The sequence below is a fragment of the Emydura macquarii genome, unplaced genomic scaffold, assembly GCF_026122565.2.
Source record: "Emydura macquarii macquarii isolate MOO-44397 ecotype Brisbane River unplaced genomic scaffold, CSIRO-AGI_Emac_v2 contig_2184, whole genome shotgun sequence".
NCBI classification, from domain to species: domain Eukaryota; kingdom Metazoa; phylum Chordata; order Testudines; family Chelidae; genus Emydura; species Emydura macquarii.
The window spans coordinates 340,336-359,822 of NW_027132321.1; the positions used below are offsets into that span (position 1 = coordinate 340,336).

At 39.7% G+C, this 19,487-nt stretch overlaps 1 protein-coding gene across 2 annotated transcripts in view; it reads right to left on the reverse strand.

The window, feature by feature from the left end:
- The window catches only part of LOC137160258 (thyrotropin subunit beta-like), a 78,777-nt gene that overhangs the window by 44,027 nt on the left and 15,263 nt on the right, over positions 1 to 19,487 (reverse strand). Inside the window, exons 6-15 of one of the 2 annotated variants that reach the window (XM_067558720.1) lie at positions 18,702 to 18,763; positions 16,557 to 16,664; positions 8,903 to 9,006; positions 7,199 to 7,316; positions 6,872 to 6,942; positions 5,957 to 6,038; positions 4,759 to 4,821; positions 4,099 to 4,161; positions 3,013 to 3,075; positions 745 to 861 (exon numbers count right to left, since the gene is read on the reverse strand). In XM_067558720.1, the coding sequence (XP_067414821.1) occupies positions 745 to 861; positions 3,013 to 3,075; positions 4,099 to 4,161; positions 4,759 to 4,821; positions 5,957 to 6,038; positions 6,872 to 6,942; positions 7,199 to 7,316; positions 8,903 to 9,006; positions 16,557 to 16,664; positions 18,702 to 18,763 (851 nt within the window). The remainder of the gene's footprint in view (positions 1 to 744; positions 862 to 3,012; positions 3,076 to 4,098; positions 4,162 to 4,758; positions 4,822 to 5,956; positions 6,039 to 6,871; positions 6,943 to 7,198; positions 7,317 to 8,902; positions 9,007 to 16,556; positions 16,665 to 18,701; positions 18,764 to 19,487) is intronic. The other variant, XM_067558722.1, reaches the window with a different exon arrangement.

Consider the following 19,487-nt stretch of genomic DNA (forward strand, 5'->3'; position numbering starts at 1 on the left):
AGAAATCCAGATCACACAAAATGAAAAACAGCTATACGCTATTCTGTCTCAATTTCCTCACCTTTCTCAGTTTCCTCCTCGGCATTTTCTGGGATTGGTCATAGTTTTCTTGGGTGTCCAGGAAATCCCTCCTACTGCCCATAGCTTCTCCTCCAAATCATGTAATCTCTCTCTCTCTTTCCTTATGCTAGCTTCCTTTGATTTTGGCTGGTGGTCCCCCAAAGTCAAAAAAGTCCCCTTGCCTTCCAAAAGGCTGTGCTTTTGTTCCTCTCTCCTGAACTATGCTTTCTTCGTCTGTCTGACCCTACTCTCCCAGATTCTGTGTTTTTAAAAACTAGCACTAACATTTTGGTTCTTTGTTTTGCTCTTTGGGGATTTACCACTTTTCAAATCCCTTTGCAGAGAAGCTGGAGAAAACTGGTTCTCCAAGGCTTCAGCCATCACATTATCTAAAAAATGGTCCTATCTGAATGGGATCCATTCACATTAATAACTTCGTTTGATCTGTAGATTCTCCCAGCCCATAACTGATTTATTACAAATTAAGGTTTGGAGTTAGAATTGATAATCTCAAAACAGAATTCATAAATTGTACAGAGACAGCTTCCTGAAATGGTCACAGGTGTCCACAGGACTATTTCAAGGGCATTCAGGATCAGCCCTAAATAACTTCACAAAACACATTAAATCTTGGATAAATTACCAAGTGACTTCAAAGAAGTGGTAAGTTTTAGTAACTCTTACCTTTTCAAGAAGTTTTTCTTCTGTTATATTTTTTGCCTCAATTTCTTTTTGGTAGCAGTCAACTGTTTCCTTATGTTGCCTATTTACGTTTTCAAGCTCTAGCTGTAATTTATTCACCTTTTAATGAGACAAAATAATTTCTATTAACCATTCATAAGTAAATTTTAATATATGTTGATTTGTTTAAGTGGTTACTACCCATCCTGTGCTGGAGACACAAGTGAGTGAGGTAATATCTTTTATTGAACCAACTTCTGCACTAGAACAGTTTCTTTCTATAAAATTTCATAATTTGTTTGTTCTGTGACTGTTTACCTTCTATTCCAGATTCAATTTTTTTAAACAAGGAGCTGAGCTATTGCCTTTCACATTTTTTCCTGATTAAAGGGAAAATAGCAACAATAATTTCAATTAAATCACCCCATCTCATGGAAAAGGCTATGGAAAAGGAAATGTGAAACTTAATGAGTTTAAACTAATACGGTCTCTAAGACATCATCCCCTAAAGAGGGGGAGGTTTCTGGTCACTTAAGAGGACAGGGGCCCCCTAAAATTCACAAGGAAATAAGATCATGCTTGCTATTCCCTGTACACTCATCCACTGGCAGTATGACTTCGTCCAGAGCTGTACAGCCAGAGAATATTCTTCCATTCCTGTACTCATGCTCTCTGGGGGGGATTAACTATGCAAAGCAGGACTCTGCAAGAGTTAGAGTCTCCATTGACTCCTGTGCCACCGTTGCAATCCCCATCCTCAGCAGTACTGTATACTCTTTGGCCACAGTCAATGATCCGGTCCTGTGTTTTTTAATTTACCCTTATAATAGCAGTGACTGAATCGGAAACTTTCCTGGCCCGTTGGTCTTAGTAGGTTTTCAATTATCATCAATAATAATCTTTATGAAATTAGCTGTACTTGTTATAACATTCTTTTAAACTGCTGGTTTTGCTGGGAAGATTTCTGGAAGAAGTCAACGATCTGCTTGCAGTCTGCATGCTTGACTGGGAACTGACTTCAGTGAAACCATTATATGAATTAAAAGACTGCACCCTAGTAAAATTAGTTCCTCCAAAATTAAGTATTTAAAATATTTAAACAAAAGCTCATATATTATGGCAAAAACAACTCATCATACAAATTACATATAACCAGTTAATATGCATATGAAAATTAAGCTAGAGAGATTTATTTTGTTGCTTTCAGTAGATGCCAGTAGACAAGAACAGAAGATCAGAAGGAGAAAATCATTGACATTATTTTGTTTATTTTAGTAAAGCACAAAAATACTAGTAATTTAAATAATGTTATATTGCTGTTGAAGTATGTAAATGTATTTTTAATGTTATTGTAGCCAAGTTTGTCCCAAGATATTAGAGAGATAAGATGGGTGAGGTACTCTCTTTTATTGGATCAACTTCTGCTGTTGAAATTGACAAGCTTTCGAGCTACACAGAGCTCTTCTTCAGGTATGGATGACTTGACCAACTACACTGAACACAGAAAATGCTCATTTATGAACAATGCATTTGGGGTTTAGCCCTGCTCATTCAAGTCCATGGGACAACTTCCTTGATTTGAATGGTGCAGGAGCAAGCCCTGGATGACTTACTTTTTCAGGAAAACTGAAACTTACAGAATTAAAAGTAAACAGAGATTCTGAATTCCTGCAAAGAGAAAGAGTTTGGATTGCAAACTCCTATTTGGATTTGAATTTTGTTGCTGACCTGTATCTCTGTAATGAGCCAAACTGAAATCTAAATAAAAATGTGCTTACCATCTATAAAGGTTCTTATATTGTCACAGACATTGTAGCATTGGAATGCCACATCTGAATATTGCAACCCAGGCCAACTTCTAATTAAAAGTATTAACTGATCCAAAAACGTAATACATGCATGCATGTTTGCAGCACTGGAAGTCTGACTATCCTAGAAATTTTGTCCTAGAAACAGTGGATACAATTCCAAAAATTTCTTATTAAGGGTCTGATTCTGTGAGGTGCAGAGCATCTCCTGGAAGGCTCTGAGACCCTTCAGTTTCTACTCATTTCAAAGGGGGAGCTGAGGGTCTCCAGTGCCTTCCAGTATATCAAAGCTCAATATGACAAGGTGCTGAACATTCTGGCCCCGATCCAGCAAAACAATTAAACATGCTTAACTTTTAACCACATAAGTAATCTCATTGACTTCAGTGGGATTTAAAGACAGAATCACCCCGTTCAACTGCTTGTCTTTCAATTTTACAAGAAATATTTAGTATACACCTACCTTCCCTTCATAAATACTGGATTGCTTGCTTTCTGCAGCAATTTTCTTTTTCAACACTTTATTCTATTAAAACCAAAATGAAGACTAAACATATGTATTTCAACATTTACATTATTTTATTAATATACTGGAATAGTGCTTTGCTGCTCCAGCAGCTAAAATTAGTAAAACACACAGGACAAATTGAAGTGAGGTAATCTTCATATGCCCGTTTACAGCAGTTTTCGGCATACTATGTACTGCCACAGCAGCACACAGCACTCCGAACTGGGGCTAAAGGTTGATCCCAGTACCCTCTTATTTTTAATTTTACAATCCTTGTCCTATATCAGACTCCCTGAGATTTGTGCATGAAAAAGTCCTCTTTGTGGAGGACAGCTCAAGTACCTCAATAACTCATTTATCCCTTTCCAGACCCTGCGGAAAGCTCTCCACATGGCTCAAGGTTCATGTGAGTGACACTTGTGGAAGAAAGAAGGAAAAAGCAGGAAGCAGAGATGATATGTATCCTGCCCTCTGGAGCTTCCATAAAAAAATTAATACAGCCTCAGTTGCACTATAAAGCAATTTCCAGAGGGCCAGACCTGATGTAGCGATACAGAGGCTCCAAGCAGATGGCCCAAGTTTCTGGATGGCTTTACTACAAGGAGGCAACTGTGCCCTCTTATTGGGCGAGATTTGCTAAGTCCTGTGGCTTTTAACATGAGAGGGGACATTCTGAGCTCAGATTTTTAGGGTTCTCCTCCTACTGATCAATCATTGACATAAATCACGTGTTTATTTAAAGTATACTGATGACACTATGAAATACAAAATAATTAGAAGTCATTATAAATACTTTTTCTAAAACATTTCACTAAAGTACACCCTGTTTTACAATTAAAAAGTATTCTAAAGACAAAACTAGATTTTACCTGAATTAAGACTATCATAGAAAAGAGAACCAGTTATGTAATCTCACAGACGTTTGCAAAGACTTCACATCTATATAAAATCCTACCAGAAACTGAACAGTACTGCTCTACATAAATGCAGTTACATTTCTATATATTTCATGTGCCAGCAACTTTTAAAAATTCTACATACCTCTTGCTGCAGTTCTTCATTGTATTTGGTTTTATTTTCAACCTGTTTCTTTAAATTGTTAAACTAAAAACAGAGATTTCAAACAATGAATCATTGCAAAATAATTTTAATGGGTTTTTAGGGTTTTTTTAGAATTTGTTAACTTGATTGATATTTTAGGAACAATTGTATTTGTTTTTGTAATCGCAATTGCCCCAATTCAGAAAAACACTTAAGCATACTCAACTTCAATAATGTGATTAACCTCATTGATGCTCAATAAAATTATTCATGGCCCCAATTCAGTAAGAAAACTAAAGCACATGCTCAAGTATCTCTCTATTTAGTACAACACTTAATCATTTGTTTAACTATAATCACATGCATAAATCCCACCGATTTCAGTGGGATGTAAACACAAGCTTAAGTATTTTCCTAAATCAGGACTTAGAGCACTAAAGGCTATAATGGTTTTGATTGTCTACTGCTAGCAAGTAAAACGGCAGTTGGACAACCCATCAAAAGCTGTAATTAGAGCACAGCAAAAATTCACAATAGGAAACCATAATCACCTCTTTTCTGTTCACAAGTTGCATACGAAATACTGCACCGAATGCTTTACAACTGAAAAGAATTTTTGAAGTTCTCTATAGTTCAGAGTATAGAAATACACTCTCATACCTTATTTTCTAGCATCTTCAGTTGCTTTTCCTTTCTTGAAATTTCACTTCCGATATTTCTAGTCTGAAATATATTATTTTTACATCTGGCTAAAATATTATCAGGAATTTTGTACTAACTGACTTCAAAATGTATTTATTTGCATCTTTTGCAAAACCATCACTGACTCCAATGATGCAGGACTGCGGCCACAAGTCGCCCCAAAATATGCAGCTAGCTTTCTTCTGCTATTTATTTATATTTACAGAACAAACAAAAGCAACCATCCCATGTTCTAGGTGTCTTTATCTAATTTAATTTCACAATAAAACTTCATAAAAAAGACTGTTTGGCATGCTCTAAAATAAACATCTATGTACCAGAAAACATAAGAAAATAAAAATCCTCCACATCAGGCATACTAGTATTAACAACTCATCTAACCCCCCATCAGTCCCTCCCCAGATGGCCACAGAAAAAAAGATGGCCTCCATGTTTGGCTGATCATCATCATAATCATTGTGAGATATATGTATAGAAAACACTTGAGGTGTAATGCATAATGAAAATTATATTCTCTAGGCCTTGTAGTTAAAGGCAGGTCACTCAAAGATGGAGTGCCCTGAAACAAATTTCTACAGACAGGAAGTGGGAGACATATCTCCCTGATGGACCATTGTGTATTGTGGGTTTTACAACAGCAGTCTATTAGCATACTGAGACAAATGCCAACAAAAAGCTTGTGAAGACTTCAGCATGAAATTAAAGGAAGATGTATTAAAACTAGTAAGTTAGTGTGTATTATTCCTTTGCAAGTAGCGTATCTGAGAAGTCTGTGAACATTCAGTGGAACAGGGGCTGGGCAGTCCAGAGGGACATTCGGAGGACTTGGGGATTGGCATGCCTATCAGTAACCTGTAGAGAGAATGCAAGGCCTGAGGAGGTCTGGAAGGTAGTGTTTGTATTGTCAGAGGCTAGTGCAGTCAGGGAGCTGATCGCCAGCAGGTACAGACAAGACCTCCTCAAGCTAAGGCCAGGTGGTAAGCGAGGTGCCTCACAACCCTCGGTACTCCTGGGACACATCACAACCAGCCCCTTCCTATACTGCTATTATTTCCTACTCCCCTACATCTGTTTCTTGTGGATTTTTTTTTGGCTCAGACATGTACACTGTTATAGCTTTTTCATTATAAGACTTAGTATTGTATATACGCCATACATTTTCTTCACTTTCATCCAATTTATATTTAGCTTCTTCATCTTTCTTTTTCATCTTCTCCTTCAGAGATTCCAAGTCATTTCTAAATGCCAAATTAATAAATATTAGTAAATATTTAATTTAAAACTGAAGATGTCTTTCTCTACTGCTAACAAATCACACCTTAGCTCAAGGCTAGAAAGGCACTTTCATGAGCTGATCTTTGAAGATGTCCCTAAAAAAAGGTACAGGACAGTGGCCCAGGCTTTCACTTCTGAGCTATACTTATTTTTCACAGACCTACAAAGTCCTATGCCTCCAGCAAGATATCTTTCTATCTATCTACGATTCTTTAATGCATCTCTCTCCATAATATCCAAATCCATATTATGGAAGGCAGATTAGCAATGAGACTTGCATATTTTGACATTTCAGATGGTAAAATTTAATTGGAATCCTCTTCTCCATAATAGTTATAAATGTCTCATTTTTTCCTTTGGAGGCAGAGGATCTAGGATTTCTGCAAGTAGCCAGAGTTAGGGACTGAATATCACAGAGGAATGCTTCAGAGGAATTCAGGCACACCTATTGTTAACCTGCAAGGCCAAGTCAGGGCTGGCATGGCCTTCAGGAGAGTATTTGCATGGCTGACAGCCACCCAGCCATCACAGGCAAGACTTCCCTCTGTTTACTCCTCCTCTTCAGGCAGGAGGTAAAGTGATTCCCAGCCCTGGGTGCCCCAGAAACCACTACAGAGAAATTACGACCCATTACATTAACATACAACCTGAAAACAAATATGTTAATCTGAAGCCATAGAAGACAATGCATAAATAAATTTATATATAAACAGGATAACACCAAAATCTGATGTACATAAAGGAATCAAGACTTTTTCTGAGAATATGCTATTTATAGTTATTTGTTTTTTCTTGCCTTAGCTGGCTGTTTGTTTCTTCCAGGTTTTCTATGAGCTTCTCAGTCTTTTCTTCTTTCTTTCTGTTATCCTGAAGAAAGATGCATGTAGTCAATTATTTATTTTGAATGAAATTCAATCCATGCAGAGTGACAGACAGCACCAAGCAGTACAACATATGTCTTGGGCTGGTCCTATGCAAAGGGCATATTTTACCATTTGTATTTTAAAGTGCAAAAAATGTAACATTTAAAAATTAAACATCATGAAAATGGTTGTGTCATAGTTCATTTTATATTTAGCAGGAAGCATCTTCCAAAAGAAGGTAAATTTTCTTCTCAACTTACCTTATGAACTTCTTGTAGTTTCTTGAGCTCTGTAATGGTATCACTTTTCTGTTGTGTTATTTGTTCTTTTTCTAATAAAAGCTTATTGCAATTCATATTTAGTTCCTCATTCTGCAGCCTATTAAAATAATTGGGAGATAAGAGGAATCATTTATTTGTATTCTCAAATTTCACTTTCAAATCAGACCATGACAAAGCTCCTTGAACACAGGGTAACTGAAAAATTACTGACTCACCCCTGTACAGGTAGTTTTTGGTTATGCAAATCCCACCACACTGACTGGATTAAGAGGTGGCTGATTTGCATAAAAGTAGTTATTTCTCAGTGACAATACAGAATGCAAATCTTTGTGCTCTCTGGTCCTGATTCTGCTAACTGTTTAGCATGCTGATCTATCTAATCTATACATTTAAAATTACTTGGAACTACCAAATTATGTACACACCTAGACTATGTAACCACGTTTTTATTGCTGTTATCTGTGTTCTCTTCCGACCATTTGTTACATACACTTAATACATCTTGTCTTAAATATCAAACATCATTCAGGGAGGCATTAGCAGGAATGTTGTAAGCAAGATATGAGAAGTAATTCTTCTACTCTAATTATCACTGATAAGGTCTCAACTGGAGTACTGTGCCAAGTTCTGGACACCACATTTCAGGAAAAATGTAGGACAAATTGCAGAAAGTCTAGAGGAGAGCAACAAAAATTATTAAAGGTCTAGAAAACATGACCTATGAGGAAATATTGAAAAAAATGGGTTAGTTTAGTCTGGAGAAGAGAAGACTGAGGGTAACATGATAATAGTCAAGAGAAGAGTGATAAATTGTTCTCCTTGGGCACCAAGGACAGGACAAGAATTAATGGGTTTAAATTGCAGCAACTGAGACTTAGGTTAATTTCCTAATTGTAAGGGTAGTTAAGCACTGGAGCAAATTACGAAGGGAGGTTGTGGAATCTCAGTCATTGGTGTTTTTTTAAGAACAGGTTAGACAAAACCTGTGTCAGAGATGGTCCAGATAATACTTAATCCTGCCTCAGTGCAGTGAACTGGACTAAATGACCCATCAAGGTCCTTTCCAGTTCTCCATTTCTATTATTCTAATTAAGACTATAAAATCATTATGGTAGGCAACAGCTCCTTCTACATGTTTCTACAGGGCAAAGTTTATGGAGCCCTGATCATGACTGGGGCCTCAACTGTAATACAAATAATACTAATAAAACGTTAATCTAATTTTAAAATGCACATAGATACAGTAACATTTGTGGGGGTGACAGTCTATTCAGGTTTTACATTACTGAATGGAAAAATACTCTGGGGAGCAGAGGGGGAGGGAACTGAGGTATCAGCAACAGTGTATTTTGATTTCCTTTTACAAACTTCAAAACTGACATCTGTTACAGTTTAAGCAGTTTTCCATGGTTCTTCCTGAAGACAACTCCTTTCTAGGTGTAACACTTCCCCTTTGTGCTCTGGTACCAATAGCAGTGAGAGACGGGAGACGAGTGAAATGAGAGATAAACAGTAATTGCTAAATGGTACAATATAACAAAATAAATGTTACATTAAAACCATGTAATAATTGTGGCCTTAATCCATCATTTTTCATTAGAAAACAAATCACAGAGCATTTTAAATGTACATTAAAAGGAGCAACAACTTTAAAGGTAACAATAATTTAAAATAAGATCATACATCTCTTTTTCAAGCTCTGCAGTCAGTGCTGTAATCTGTTTTAAACAACTTTGTTCATTTTCAACTGCAGCAGTTAACTGTACTTCCAAATCATGTACTTCTTTCTGCAGAAAAACAATGGCACAAGTGCTTATGCATTTATAATGTATAGTTTCTGAATACTGCTGCAAAAAACCAGACAACCCAAAACCTCATCATAAATAAACCTATCGATATCTATGTTAGCCAGATTATATTTATATAGAAATATATGTACTACTACAAGATAAATATTTATATTAAAACATTTCATACAGATACGTTAGGCCAACCCTCTCCCTAACACATAACCAGTAACCAGGCTGAGTGTTTTGTTTGACTAAAAACATTGGGTCCTATCTTGCACTCCTCACAAATCCAGTGGGAGTTCGAGAGTACAAAGAATTCAGGATTGTGCCTTCAGTTAAGACTATATCATGTGTTATTAGGATATATAAGGGATATACTACATGTGACTATATCAACCTTACAAGAGCAAAAACAACCCTATAAAAACTGTAGTTCCTTTAGTTGTCCACATGGATTCTACTCAATATGTGGGCAACCAAAACCAAGTCCACCCCTGTAACTGTTACTCTCAGAAGCTAGCCCTGGGGTGGGGGGTGGAAGAGAAGATATTTGGGTCAAGGAGCTACTGGTTATCAATGCAGCTTTCAAGGAACCAACCTGTAAAAGGAGCCTGGTTCCTGCTCCAAGTCCTGACAGACCACAAGAACCTGGAGCATATATGGACTTGATAGACATTTTAACCATTGCCAGATCCACTGGTCTCTCCTCTTTGCTCAATTTACAACAAAGGCAAAAGTATCCCCTGGCGACAAGATAGGTGAAGGTAGATGCCTTCTCCCACAGACACAATCTTGAAACTGGCAGAGCTCTCTGCCACCATGCTCAAAAAATCCAGCTTTGTCAACAAGACAATTAACAGCACTCTGATGTTCTCCATCAGCTCTCCAACGACACATTCACAACTCAGATCTGCCAAACTCTGAACAATGTGGGTACCCAACCTGACTCCAAGTTCTGACTATAGAATGGCCTCTTCTACCACAAGAGTTTAATTTCTGTTCTGGAAGGATAACTTAGGCTTCAGGTATCAAAACTATGTCATAATTTGCTGCCTGCAAGTCACTGTAGCCAATTCAAGACCTGGGCTCTGGTCTCAAGGAGCTTCTTCTAGCTAAGACAAACTTTTCTCAGGAATTATATAAGGTCCTGCGATGTCTGCACCCATTCCAAAAATCCACAATCAAGATCCTTAGGTGTCTTCCAGCCTCTGCCTACACCTTCGCAGGCTTTGTCTACTATATCAATGGACTTCACTATAAACTGCCACACTCCCAGGGACATTCAATAATCCTGGCTATCATCAACCTCCTAACCAAGATGGCTCTTCATCCCGTTCCACACTGTTCCTACCGAACAGGAGATGGCTTGGTTCTTCCTGGAAAACATCTTCTGCTACCACGTTACCAATGGGCATTGTATCAGACCAGAGTTCCCAGTTCAGCTCCTGATTCCATCAGGAATTTCTCAGACTCCTCAGCATCAAGTCTCTCACTTTGTCCACCTATCACCCAGACTAACGGGCAAATGGAAAGGGTCAATCAAATCTTGGAGCAGCATCTTCACTGCTTTTTGAGTTGCCACCAATGCAACTGGCTTCCTCTGCTGTGCTACACCAAATTTACATAACAAAGCAATATATACCTGCAAAATAGTCCATTTTTTGCAAACTGTAGCTTTCACCCCTGCTTCCATCCAGACTTATTCGTGAGTTTCCCAGTACAGCAGCTGCTGCAGAATCAGCCTCCCACCTACACTAGGAGCTCAAAGAACTTCTGCAGTCCACTACAGCTGCCTGTAAACACCATGCAGACCAAGATGGTCAAGCTGCTGCAACCTGGCTGTAGGGAGAGAAGGTTGGGGTATCTGTCCAGAACCTTAAATTGAGCTGCTCTGCCAAATTCAACTACTAATACCTGAGTCTTTCAAGATTATAGAACAGGTGAACCCAAGTGGCCGTCAGGTTACAGCTGCCCAAGTCCTTGAAGAGCCACTCATCCTTCACATCTCACTTTTAAAGCCTTACACACTTAACCTATTCCCAAACTGCTCTGATTTGCCCTTTATAACAGTCTGCAGACAGGAGGAGTATTTTTCCACCAAATCCTCAACTCTCAGCAATTAGGGAGGTTAGGGAAAGGCTCCAGTACCTGGCAGATTGGAAAGGCTACAGGCTGGACAAGCAGTCTTGGGAACTGATAGAGAGCTTCCAAGCCCCAAACCTATTATGCAAGTTTAATCAGAAGTACCCAGAGAAACCAAATCCTAAGGAGGCACTCTTGAGGCACGGGTACTGACAAGAATCAGGGCTTGCAGAAGATCCAGTCAACCTAACAAGAAAAGCTGGCCTGTGTGGTAATCGGTGTGTTGGTCATCGATGTTTATCAGTGTAGGCTGCGTGCATGTGTCCCTGTGTAGATGCTGTCCCAGTGGAATTGGTATTACAAGCACAGTAACTCTAAAAACCTTGGGTAAATATTCTGTTACCAACTTTTTTGCTCAAACAGAGAGTATAAGCAGGAAGGGGCAAGTAAGGTGATCGTTAAAAGCCACCCGTTAAAAGCCACCATGCCTTAGGAAAACTATATTTTTAACTTATTTTTTTACAAAACAAAGAGCAAGCCATAAGTGAGCAAAGGTGGGAGAGTAGGAGAATAGCAATTTCTGAAGGGAGGAAGACTTGAGCCAAGAGAGAGATTAACTCTATGAAGGTATCTAAAAGTACAGGCCGCAACAGAGATTTTAGCAAACAGAGATGATATAAAAGAAAACTGGTATGTAAAAGTATTTAAGAAAGAAGGTTTGAGTTATTTGATTTAGCTCTTTTATTGTATTTGTTGCTAGCTCTGATACTTTAATAGCATGCTGCCTTAACCATCTCAGCGCCATGGCCATGATTTGGAGTACTCGCCACTTCTTACTCTTATTATTCTCTTTTAGGGCAATGCTCTGGGCCATTGACCTACATATTAGTACAGTACACTTTTTACTCTTATTATTTTCTTTTAGAGCAATGCTCTTGCCATTGACCTATATGTTTCCCCACTCTGTTGGTATGTGAAGGGAGGAAAAAGGGGATTACCTAGCTCGCAGTTTTCTGTCATGTTAGATTGCGATTCCTTCCAGAGGACAGCTCGTTTACTTACCAGATTAGTGGTCGGGGTCACCAGTGTGGTAATCGGTGTGTTGGTCACCAATGTTTATCAGTGTAGTCTGCGTGCATGTGTCCCTGTGTAGATGCTGACCCAGTTCTGATCAGGAAACTGAGACGGCTCTCACGATTGAATGAGTCGACATGACCACAGATTAGCTGAGCAACGAAGGCACCCAGGCCAGGTTTACTGCATGCGGCACAATGAGAAATGACTTACAGAGTATCTCTGGGTCAGTTTCGCATAGACGGCGTTACAATGGTCTCAGCCCAACGGCGGGACTTTCCGTTATCCCCTAGACCAGACGCCGGTATTCCCTCTGACACCCTCTTTTATACAGGGTTATATACACTTTCATTCTGCCCCCTTTCACGTAGGCAGTTGCCACCCTCCTGACGTAGTCTAATACCACCTTTTTCCATTGATTGGCTGATTTGGGCACCGCCATTCCATGTATCATTTCTATCCATAAAAGTGTCATTTCAGAGTGTTAGTGTCTTGGTACCTCTTATACATACTACATATTTTAGTAATATTTTGGCAGTCTTACAATCTTGCAGTATCAGCACTTTCCTGTACCAGTTTCAGTTAACTTGAGTGACCCCTTATACTTCTGTTCACTCGGCTTTTTCCATTTAGGCCTTAGCCTGTTTTACAGGCCTTAAGCTCTCACTTCTTACTACAGCCTGTACTAGGCTGCATGATTGGGATAGCAGAGGCAGTCTGAACTGTAGTAGAGTGAGCTCTAATGACACTGGCTGGTATGGTTGCTTGCCCCATGGTCTCTCTCTCTCTCACTGGACTCAACTGCTCCTTCTTCATGACTCTGGGTGCACCCTCTTTGTGATTTGGCCCTCTGGCTATGTAATTTCCCCCTTTCAGAATTTCAAAGTCACTCTGGACTATTTGTCTCAATCTTCAGCTCCACTGCCCAAACTGTGCCAATTCACCAGCAGCTGGTAAGGGAACACTACTCCAGCCTAGGGACCTTATGTCTAGCAATCTTGATCTATGTAATCTGTTCTGGTACTGAATAGGACCATCCCTCATATGGCAGATCGTCAATGGTTGCTTGAACCTCTTTGGGGATGCCCAATCCCCAAGACCCTCAGCACATTGTGATAGCCATGGCTATGGACTGGGTGGCCATGTCCAACTCATCCATAGTCACCTGTAATGCCACTTTGCTGATCATCTGCTCTTCTGTCACTTTATTCTTCCTGTAGTCCTACATTAGCTTGGAAAGGAATGGGGATCACCCTTGGCCACACCAAGAACATGTATTTCATGAACACACTTGGTAATTTGCCATGAGGAACTACAAGAAGGCCAGAGTATGCCTTCCAACTGAAAAGTTTCTTTGGAAGCCCTTATTTTCTCTTATAACCACCAATAAGAGTGATCTTGGCTGAGGTGTTCCAAAGGCTCTTTGCAGAGCACCAGCTCTGGTTAATAGGTAAGGCAATTATTGTGGACAGCATGTTAACTCAAGATGTCAAATAGTTTATGGCTGTTCTCATGGATTACATTTGTTTTGACAGCCCAAGTATCTGCAATGCCAGACTAGAGTTCCTGGAACAACCAAAAGTCATCCATTGTTGGTACCAGGGCCAGGTCGATAGCCTCATGAAGTGCGGATGGGAATTCCTTGGGTATGGAGGGAAACTGGAGTGTCCCCCTAGCCTACCCTATTGGCTCTCCCTTCTGCTCTTCCAGTTGCAGTGAGAGTCCTCGCTATCAATGCCAACCAAGACTATGATCAACTCCTCCCTCTCGTGAAGGCTTATCATGGGGACAGAAAAAATGGGGATAATGGGTCAGACTAAAGGTCTATCTAGCCCAGTAGCCTGTCTTCCAACAGCAGCCAGTGCCAGATGCTTCAGAAGGAATGAACAAAGTGGGGGCAATTATTGAATGATCAGTCCCGTTGTCCATTCCTTGCTTCTAGCAGTTAGAGGTTTAGCAACATCTGGAACATGGCACTGCATCTCTGACCATCTCAGCTGTTAAGTAAGTTCATGGAGGATAGGTCCATGAATGGCTAATTCTTTTCTTAACCCAGTTATACTACTGGCCTTCAGAATATCCCCTGGCATTGAGTTCCACAGATTGACTGTGCACTGGGTGAAAAGGTACTTCCTTATATTTGTTTTAGACCTCCTGTCTAGTAATTCAATTGCATGTACAATGCTTTCCACAAGTCACTAATGATGACATTCAAATGCATTATATCAATAAAATATTTGGAAGTGGGGGTAGAGGAGGTGGGGGTGGGGAAAAAAAAATCACCCTTGCTACAGACCTCTCTGATTTGAAGAATATCCTTCATCTCTTTTTCTCTCTTTTGTAATTTCTCAATAGTATTCTCAAGATGTTTCTTTTCAGATAAAAGTCCTTGAATTTGTTCCTATTTAAGAACATTGAACTCAAAATTTACAAAATTAGGGCTCGGACTTGCAAAGAATAAATTTAATTGGCTAAATTCTGCCCCGGGAACACGTGAGCACATCGTTTTATTTTGTTTTTTTATAATTTCCAATTACAGAAATAAAATGTAGGACCATAAGTAACATCATTGTGTAATAAATACATATACATTGCAGCCAAGCCAGACTACAATTACAGAGCGAAGAAGGACTGTGTTAAGGAGCATGATTATCTGGGGAATCTGTCTATGTACAATGAATTCTATGCTGATGTTATGAAGTTGTTAGTAAACTGTTGTATTATGGAATGTGGAATCCATCATTTTCTGACAGGGACTGAAGTATGTCTCTACCAAACCAGGAACAATGGTCAATTATTAAACCTTAAATTGTTGTCTATTAAGGTGGAAACACCTTGGGACAATAGGTTGCCACAGGCTGGGAGAAGTCAGTCCCTCCATCTGCTCTCTAGAGAGAAGAAGTGGAAAATCCCCAGTAGCAGAGCACAGGAATCAGGTATTGTGGTGGGACATATAAATATGACAGGCTCACTGAGACAGAAACAGGAAACTCTGGCAGCAGTGATGAGAGTGACATGCCTTCACAATGGGGAGACAGGAATGGTCCAATCTAACTGCAGTACCAGTCAAGATCAGAGAAAGTTAGCTGACCTAGAAAGGCTCCATAGTGACAGAAAGATCCTAGACACCCCAAAGGACTCTGAAAAGTTTGTTGGGTTTGGGCAAAGTGATAACAAAATGAGGCAGGGAAAAAACCAAATAAGTATGTTTATTATTTAATCTAAATCTGTCTCTCTCTGCTGCTAAGTAGAGTAACAGTGTTTCAGAGTCCTGTGCAAAGTCTGTCTGCTGACTTTCCACTACCACATACCCTTGAAAGGATGATCTGTAAACCAGAAGGCTAACACGTTCAGTAGGATTCTAGGGAACAAGCAAGACCTGCTGCGGAGGCTTGCAGGAGATGGCACTAGTTTCAGGAGCTAGGCATTTGGACCATGGCATCCCCATTGCCAAAAATCGTCAGATACAAGGTCTGCACCTGGAGGGTAAGCCTAGAAGCCAAAGTCAGGGACAATGCTAAACACCACGCAGCCCCAGCAAACTAAAGGCACATGGGATTCACCATTTGGATCCCCTCACTGCAGTCTGGTAAATCCCCAGCAGGGGGAGCTTAACCAGATCTGTAACTGGGTCTGTGCTGGCAGAACCCAGGATTCACAGGGCTGTGGTTGGCTATAGGGTGACCAGCTAGCATGTGTGGAAAATCAGGACACCTTTTTTGTGGGGGGCAGGGTATAGTTGTGTATAAGACAAAGCCCCTAACATTGGGATATCTGGTCACTCTAGCTCAGCGTTTCTCAATTAAATTTCCCCGCGGAACCCTTTAGGCTCCGTGGGGAAATTACACTCATACTCGATACCCTCTGCTGAAAAATCTGGGACATCGTCCCTCTCTCGGCGGCGCGGAGAACAGCTGCTCTCGGCGGTGCGGAGAGCAGCTGCTCTCGGCGGCGCAATGTCACTTACTTGCAGAACCCTAAAGGTGTTGAGAAACACTGCTCTAGCTGGTTCCTCTGTCTGTTCTAAGAAGGAAGAACCCTCCCCACATGATCAAATGATGGGGAGTGCAACTCCATTGAGGGAATTGTGGCAACTGGGGCAGAGTCCTTTTTATAGCTTCAGACCCATGAAGATTTTATCTATAAAGGGGCATTTGCACTGCTCCAGTAAACTCTGTTTTCTACAGTTTGCCAACCTCTGTGGGCTGAGTGTGCATCACCTAAGTGGGAACCTATGTACAGGTAATTCTCAAACAAAAACATCTTCTCTTGGAGAAAAAAATCCACAAAAACAATCTAACTTCTGGAATAGCTAGCTCAAGAGGTAATATAAATAAAATGAATTTTAAAGTACCATAAACAAGAAAATTTACATCCAATTAAAATCTAACCTTAAACGCTGAGTGGTCAGAGTCCCTCTCTTTTATTAATATAGTTTTTTCAGATTTTTCACACACTAGCTGCTGCTTCAAATCTTTTTGAACTTTGACGGACCTTTCCTAAACAGTAAAGGAAAATGTTTTAAAACACATCTTACAGTAAACTGAGATGTATTAAACATATGGGCTATTTTCAGTCATTTTTACACAACAAAGAATACAGACTACTTCCTTTTCCTCATCCTGTCCCACTCAACGTCAGATGTTGGAAGTGCCTCCCAGCCCATGCTTGGGCAAATCCCACAGATGATGGAACACGAAGGGGACTATGAACCATACTATGCCAATCTCATAAAAGTGAAGAGCACTCAAATAATACAGTGATAAGCACCCGTATAAGAAATTCATGCTGACTGTGTGTCACGGAGTCACTGGCCCTTTATAAGAGGGGATGGGCCAGTTCCACCAATGCCTTAGCTGCTTCCCAGACTGAGGGGGTGATAATAAGGGGATCAGCGGATATTTAATGGACACATGGGACTTACAAAAGAGCTAAGGTCTGGCTGGCTGGCAAGGCAGGAGGCCAGGTACTCCAAGGGAACCAGCCTAGGGGCCAGTGCTCTGTACCAAAGAGACTCAAAAAGTAGCACAGAAAGCAGCAGGGAAGGTAAGGTGAAGACAAGCCCATGAAGGACAGGAAAAGAAAAAACAAAAACAAAAAACCCAACTTTTGCTACCCCAGAAGCTGTTAAATTTGTTTGAGACTTGATCAGTGGACAAAGCCACATCTCCAGCCCTGACTTGTGTATGTGGAGTTTATTAAAGAGGCTCTGAAGAAGAGCAAAACTGAGGCAGAGTACTAGACAGCTACCCCAGGCTAGCAGGCGATGCTGCAGGGCAGGTGCACTGTTAGAGGGTCAGCATTAATTCCTGAAAGTACTTCCCTGAAGTGAGATTTCCAATGTGTGTCATTCCCTTCTCTGATGTTCACTGGGGAAGAGGTTGGTAGAACAGAACAGCAATTCCTTGTTATGCCTGACATATAGAAAAAAATGGTACCTCCCTAGGGAGAAAGTGTAATTCCATTAAAGTATTTCCAATGGGAAATTCTAAAGTGGCTGTTCACACCCACAAAAGGCTCACACATTTCCTGCTACTCCACACCATGTCTGTGTAAATGTGAAAAGTGTATACTATACCCTATGTGAGCACTTTGATGAAATACTATGTCTATACTTCAATCTGAAAGGTGTAAATTTCAGCTTGAGGAGACAAACACAAGTTAGCTCTGATCCAGCTAGCATGCTAAAAATAGAGTGTAGCCGTGGTAGTGCAAGCAGCTAGTTGCCCCAGATACGTACCTAGCATCTTGGACAGGTAAGTACTTGAAGCGGCTAGCCCATCCTGCTGCTCATATCAGTGCAGCTACACTTTTTGTAGCACATTAACTTGACCAGAAATAGCACAAGTAGATCTCCATGAGTTGGAATTTAGACATTCCAGCTCAAAGTGTAGACATGCTCTTTGTTAAATACAACATTCTCAAAATTCTATAACAAAATAGACACAGTACTTGCTCTAAAAGAACTTACATTCTAGTTTTAGAAACTAAAAGTTACAGAAACGACAGACCACATTGGGGATCCCAGAAGAAGGCATTAACTTTTTAAAAAATTATTATTGGAACTTATTTCACACTTTCAGCCTCAAATGTCATGTCAGAGGAGTTCAACAGGGATAGGAGTTTGCAGACATCATGGAAGAAGTTAATTTTTAGAAAGGTATCTGAATGAACAGAAGGTGAATGCTTGGCATACCAAGACTAGGTCATTCCATCCGTAGGAGACGGCACATAAAAAGGTGGAAGCAGCAAAAGAAAATGATTAGGGCATCAAGGCTCATATCATAGCTATACACAGAACACAATGTCCAAGATGTAGGTTGTGGTGTAGTTGTTGAAGGCCACGGCAAGACGGAACCAGAAGGAGAATTCAGGGATTTCAAAGAGGTGAGTTAAATAGTCTTAGGGATCGGTTAGAAAGTTAAGTTTAGTTACAGCTTTTGATTAGATTGGAGAGGGTTATCTGGATCTCTAGGAAGCCTCTACAAGGGGTGGACCCCAAATGAAAAGCATGTCTTTAGATTATTTATATTTACCAAGGCTTCTGTCAGATCTTCAAGTTGTGTTTCTTTTTCACTTTTTAGTTTGGCCATCTCTTCTACAGTAAATACAATGTAAAATTATAATACAAAATGGATACAATTTTATATATTAGTATATTATCAAACATAGTTTGGCCTCCAAAAACTTTTTAAGCCCCAGTTCAGCAAAGTACTTAATTTTGTACAAATGAGTAGCTTTATTGAGTTCATTGGCACTGCATGTGCTCAAAATTACAACATGAACTTAAATATCGTGCTGAATCAGGGCCAAACGTATTGCCCTTTTATTTTTAGTTTCAAGTCAAGTATGAAAATTAATTTATATTTTACAGTTGAATATCTTTTTCTATGACGTTAAAAAAAGACATTGGCCCAACTCCAGAAGTCTTCACTCAAGCCTATATTCTGCTCTAAATGTTATCTTGATAACATGACAAACGAAAGCAGAGCTGGACAAATACTAAAATAAATATTAGTAAACATACATTTCAATAAAAATTAATCATTCGCTTCAATGGTATTCACAACTCTACTTACGTTTTCCACAAACACATCTGTAAGTTAACAATGTACAGAGAAAGCTAGTTTCAGAATACCTATGCAAATGTCTGGTTGGACAAAGATTTGGACCACAAAATGTTCACATGGCTATCCTGAAATCTGACTGTTTTCCCTCCTCCTGATTAATAAAAGTTGCAGGTATTCAATCTGGAATAAATCCTTCAATACAGTTTGAGATACCAATCACACCACAAATAATGACAAATAGTTCACAAAAAA